The 6,059-nt window shown below is 37.0% G+C and overlaps 1 protein-coding gene across 8 annotated transcripts in view; it reads left to right on the plus strand.

The window, feature by feature from the left end:
* LOC107274767 (calcium uptake protein 3, mitochondrial) overlaps positions 1-5,277 on the plus strand; it is a 40,071-nt gene extending 34,794 nt beyond the window's left edge. For 2 of the 8 annotated variants that reach the window (XM_025091956.1, XM_015754256.2), the window contains exons 4-12: positions 315-362; positions 836-918; positions 1,237-1,299; positions 2,202-2,303; positions 3,018-3,149; positions 3,241-3,464; positions 3,564-3,721; positions 4,139-4,296; positions 4,734-5,277. In XM_025091956.1, the coding sequence (XP_024947724.1) occupies positions 315-362; positions 836-918; positions 1,237-1,299; positions 2,202-2,303; positions 3,018-3,149; positions 3,241-3,464; positions 3,564-3,721; positions 4,139-4,296; positions 4,734-4,802 (1,037 nt within the window). In that variant the 3' untranslated portion in view covers positions 4,803-5,277. The remainder of the gene's footprint in view (positions 1-314; positions 363-835; positions 919-1,236; positions 1,300-2,201; positions 2,304-3,017; positions 3,150-3,240; positions 3,465-3,563; positions 3,722-4,138; positions 4,297-4,733) is intronic. The other 6 variants (XM_015754257.2, XM_015754261.2, XM_015754258.2 and 3 more) reach the window with 6 other exon arrangements.
* The last annotated feature ends 782 nt before the right edge of the window (positions 5,278-6,059 follow it).

Genomic DNA, 6,059 nt, shown 5'->3' on the forward strand with positions numbered 1-6,059 from the left:
CACGTGGGTCTGCAAAGTCTCAGTTACAACCATCGTACAAGAATTATTTGTGAAAGTTTACTATTTTACATTTGAATTATCAGTAGGTATTACATTGGAGAACGCCGGGTATATAGAACTTTCACGATAAACATAAGATACGACCACGTTACTTGTTCTTTTTTAAAAATTTACTTAATACCCTTTATATCCCTGTAAAACGTACCGTTACAATTATCGATAACATACCTATACCATTGTTACCTTAAGAGGCTATCGATAGAACATTGAACCTTTCTTTTTTTCTCGCAGTCACCCAAAGTATCTTCTTTCAGGAATAATTTCTTACACGGAGTATCTCTTCCTCCTGTCGATTCTCACAAGTAAGTCCACTGATAATCCTCCGTCCTATAATCCGATTGATAAGTTACTTTCTTAGACACAAATCCTATGTGCTCCGCTTACGTTTTCTCACGGCTACGTAAATCTAGGGTGGGATCCGTTCGAGCACTGTCCCAGTGCATACTTTACTACTCTGCTCTGGGTCTTTTGACATTACGGTTTACAGGCACGAGACTAGTGCGCACTGTATTTATTATGGCGGGCAACTAAATTTCTTACAGACACCGTCAGATGCTAGTACGATATATATATATATACGCTTTTCGTACATGGATGTAAACACGTGACAGCTATACGCGTAGAGTAAATGAAAAAAGGAAGCACATAGAATCATTAAGTTAAAAGTCATGTGGGATCCGAAACTTCTTTAATTAGTTCCTGTAAATATTCTAAATCCTTTTAATGTACAGGATCCAGGTTGAATTCAGAGATAAACTTAACGGACATGTTTCAGAACCACAAACAGGGTTCAGAATCGCCTTTAACATGTTCGACACGGATGGAAACGAACGCGTGGACAAGACCGAGTTTCTTGTGGTAAGATTACATTAATAAAAGTGTCCAAAATATTTGTCACGTGTTCTTAGACACGAGCGCATGAAACGTGCGGGACTACCTTCGATAAATACGGCATACGAAAATTTTATGAAAACGTAAATACTTAATCTGTATTGCATGCGCTTTGAAATTATTATTTTATATCTCGATCGAAATGTAATGTCTCTTACCTTCTCTCCTCCCCTACCTTTCTATTCCTCTCTCCATAGTGTATCCACTGAATTTTAGCGTCCTTCGAAGAAGACGGTTATCCTCTTCATATGAATGTCGTTATCGTTTCGCATGCCATTTCCACAGATTCGACGACTGCTGGGCGGTAGTCTGAAGGAACGTGAACTCGATGAAGCCACTAAGCGTGCCGTGAGTTTTCGCAACTCTTGATTTTGAGGTTAAAACCTCCGAACCACTCTTCTTCTATCTAACTTCTGCATACACCAATCAATACTCGCTCTTGCTTGCAGGCGTAAACTGTCTTCGCATATGACGGCCTCTACGCCTAATCTCTAACCAAAGGCTGATCTTGTGCCGTGTGCGTTCGACACGTCGTCGACCGTGCTCACTAATCGTCCCCATTATTCGCTTACTTCGATCGTTTTGCCAAGGTGCGATTTAGTCGAGTTGCGATATCAGTCAGTTATATTATGTAGATTAATATTATATGATAATTAGAATTGCACCTGCCATAGATGGATAGATATATAAATATATGTAGATAAATAGATAGCCATGATCGAAGTAAGCTTCGAGGGTCTGCAGTGCTGTCTTGTAAATTAATTGATTTCTACATAGCTCGAGTAGCAAGTGCATTATTTATTTTTGCTTTAATACATTTACTTTTTTTTCCTCTCTCTACAAATATCATTTTCAGATTTTTGAGTCATTATGAAATTTCGCGAAACGTCTACGCGAATAGTTGATAGTACCACTTTAGAGTGTACGGAATGCGTGGGCATTTCGTATCGATTACAATAATTACTATTGTCGTAAAGTATTGTATTTTTTCTCTGTATTTTAACTTTTTAATGCCTTTCTTTTATTACCGTAACGTTACCGCCTTTCGACTGCGAATAGAATTTTTTTTTAATTTTGATTTCTGGATTCACTATTCTAACGTGACTTGTGTACGTGCACATATAGCTTTACATTATTTATATTAATCATTGAGTTGCATTCTGATTGTTTGATTTTGGCATTGTCAAAAAAAAAAAAAAAGAACGTTGCAGCCAAGGGAATTAATTTTCTTGTTTATTTCGAAATATTAGTTACGTTCCATACTTGCTCCAAGCGAAGAGGCTTTGGCCGCCAAGACAAAACTTCGTGAAGCCCAATTGTCCGAGACGAACGAAATCATCTCCAATTCCTACGTAAGTTTGCACCGATTGCCGTGTATTAGGAAGAACTGTCAGTTACAATTAATGAGCAAGTAAATAATTACACTGCGCACACAACGTAAAGATTAATTATCTGACCCAAAATCAGTATAGAAATTCACGCGACCTATTATAATTTATCATGCTCGTGATTAAATTTCAATAAATAATTAAACGCAGCTGTCAATATATACACATATAAAAGATTATCGTACACGATTATATCAATTATATACTGATTATACATCTTTCCCGTTTCACGTTACACGCACTAATGTTTCCATCTTACCAAAAGGTACAAAATATACTTGACGGATTTATAGATCTCCGGCCAAGGATTTATACGGTGCAAGAATCAACGGCCATGTCGTCTTCGATTATCAAGAATTTTCGATCGTGTAACCACCTTGCGAATCTGCTGTCGTTTCAACGTGAATAAGATGCATCGTTAATTATTGTCATCCATATCGGAGAAGGCCATCGCAATGCACTGGATGTACTAACCTAACCTAACCGTATAGCCATATTAACATCATCATTTATTTCAGACGCATCGATGTTGGATACTGTATTCATTGTCGTCATTGCTCACTGTATCGCACTATTTGCATAATTATTACTGCGCAATCTATTCGCGGCATTTCTTCTAAGAATCAAGCCAATAGCCATCTAACCATGTGTGTGTGTGTGTGTGTGTCTGTGATTTAGATGGAGAAAATTTTTAGTCACGCATGGAGGGACCGTCACGGCGTCGAGAAGACCAACGAAGAAACGGTGAGGCTAAATGAGCGAGAAAAAAGCCCAGAGGAAGTCCAAACACAGTTCATCGACGATGATCAAGTAATTTATGCAGAACCGTTATATTCGTTAATTCAAACGCTTTTATTTAAATTGAAAATTAATCGTTCTTACTTGATTTATGTACCCGCAGGGTCTGCAACGACGTCACGCGGTCGACACAACCCTTATGGTACACTTCTTTGGCAAGGACGGTTCCGATGAGCTGAAGTACGATGGTTTTCGGCAGTTCATGGAAAATCTACAGCACGAGGTCCTCGAATTGGAATTTCATGAATTCAGCAAAGGACACGACACCATCTCCGAAATGGACTTTGCCAAGATCCTTTTGAGATACACGTATCTGGATACCGAGGAGTGGGTTACATTTTCACTTGAGATAGGAAATATCGTATAATGCCATTGCGACATTGGCTAGTTGATGTTTTTAATTTTTTACCTGATATGGCTTCTCAGGTACGACAAGTACTTGGACAGACTCCTAGCTCGCTCGGAGCAACAGACCTGCATTACCTTCAACGAATTCCGTGTATTCTATCAGTTCCTGAATAGTCTCGATGATTTTGCGATAGCAATGAGAATGTACACTCTTGCGGATCATCCGATATCCAAAGGTACGGTTGTTAGACATTTTCATTGGATAAATTTCAAATTCATCTTTTGATATATCTAGGAGGACTTTGAGATTGCATTAAAAAAGGCCTGATAATATTGACTCGTTATAGAGTCAGGTATACAGATAGATTATTCGTATTCAGTATATTGTGACGTACGCAAGACTCTTTACGGACTGTCGAGTAAAGGTGTCAAGCGTATCGCCATAAATGACTGATCACTTTGGCTAATTAATAAATAAGTTGATCGCCTTGGAGCTAAAATGAAAATAAAAATTTCGACAGACTATATTAACCTCTTGTCAATATTTTTTGATGTCTTGTTACCAAATACCAGTTATGGTTAAGCTACTTTATTTCACGGATTATAATTTTAAAAAGATACGTTTGTCTTTATGATTTCAATATTGTTTTCAGATGAATTTTTGCGAGCTGTTAAGATATGCACTGGGACTAATTTATCGAGTCACATCATAGACACTGTTTTTGCGATATTTGATGTCGACGGCGATGGCCAGTTATCTTACAAAGAATTTATTGCAATCATGAAGGACAGACTCCACAGAGGTTTTAAGGTAACGACTCCATTTGTCATCTTTTAAATTTCAATAATACCGTTGCAACGTTGCTGTGTAGGCAGTTGCGGTTAGTCAGGCGCAATTCATATGCGCCTGTTTAATACTTTATACAGTGGTTCGTGATTCTCTGTATAAGGCGTTGCTACTGTCCAGGTGCATGTTTCATACACGGGGAAAGAAAGGTTTCAATTTTGGGCGCAAAATGCCCGAAATGAGAGTGTGGAAGCCCCGAATTAAATGATAGTGTGAAGACACAAAGATTATGGGAGTAACCCACATAGCGATGAACATTAATAGTCATACTTAATAAACTAAATTAGTATATTTCTAGGTCGTTATTTTTTAAATGCAAAAAATATATTTCATATTAGTATTTTTTTTCTTCTGTTCTAATTGGACGTTAATAAGTGGTATTTTATTATTTTTCTTTTTAGTCTCAACCAAGAAGCGAAGGCTGGGAGGCCTTCAAATTCTGCGTGAAACAAGAGATGAAGGCACCATGAATTAATTAATACGACTGAACTCAGCCGTGGCACCAAGAATCACAACTAACATACTTAAATACGTTAACAAAAATCTTCTTAGCTCCTTTGAGCCATTATACTACATAAAATCTATAACGTTTTTATGCGCTCACAGTTTTCTCGCAGCATCATGGAATTACAATCAAAACTTGTGATGATAACGTTTAGTGTGATAGTGAACAAACTTTAACTAGAATTAAAAACTAGTCGCATTAAATATGAAAGTAACTAAGTGAGATAATTACAACTTTCTACAAATTTACCTATGAACATCAACTTGACCAAGACGTCTCAAAGTACTTGCAAAAGTAGAGAATTACGATTGCGCCTTACTTAAGTAATTTATTACTACTATTGTAATTATTGTATAAAAATATGATTGAAAGTTAAGAATGATGCTTCATTAGCATTGTAAAGCGATAAAATTCTAATATATTAATTGTTGGATTCACAAGTCATTTTCTTTCTATAATTAATTAATTATAACCTTAAGTTGAAGTTGTAAATGTTAATTCGAAAAACTAACCCTTCGCAGACAAACTCCTACGCAGAGTACCACTGGCCTAGTGTTATCTTGTTGGTTGAAATTGTATCATGTAATTACTGTTTCTTATCATTCATTGCGTTGATTACTGTCTGCCAGTTTCACAAAGGACGCCGCTGAAAAAAAGTCAAAGCATCTTACAAATCAACGTTGCATTCTATGATACTTTTAAAATAGCTTTAAACAATTCCTGGTTCCTGGACCGATAAGAAATTGCGAAATTGCTTTCCGGGAGCTTATATTCCATATATTATATAGACTGAAATTACTACCTACCGTCTGAAACATGGTAGTTAAGAAATGACACGTTACTTCTGCGAGGTAATCGAGCGCTTGAAAAGAAAGTGTTCCTGTATCCGTTAGAAATGCACGGAAACTCTTGACGGGTTGAATAATAAATGGCAACCTGATAAACGGGAAATTCTACAGCGAAAGGAAACCACGGACCTTGTATGAAAATCCTAACGGCGTAAAGGCAGTTTAAAATAGTGCGCCTATTAAAAGTAAATATGAGAAAAACCACAAATAAATAAGCCGACTTCTCGCAACAGAACACAAAGTGCTGAGCGTTCGAATAGAATAAGAAAAAAGCATTTGTTGACTAGTAGCCAGGACTTCAAAGGGTAGTAATGACCAGTTTCTTGTCAAGAAACGTCATACAAGTCAGTTAGTAGCTGACGAAAGCGGATTTA

This window comes from Cephus cinctus, unplaced genomic scaffold (assembly GCF_000341935.2).
Source record: "Cephus cinctus unplaced genomic scaffold, Ccin1 Ccin1_scaffold0101, whole genome shotgun sequence".
Classification (NCBI taxonomy): domain Eukaryota; kingdom Metazoa; phylum Arthropoda; class Insecta; order Hymenoptera; family Cephidae; genus Cephus; species Cephus cinctus.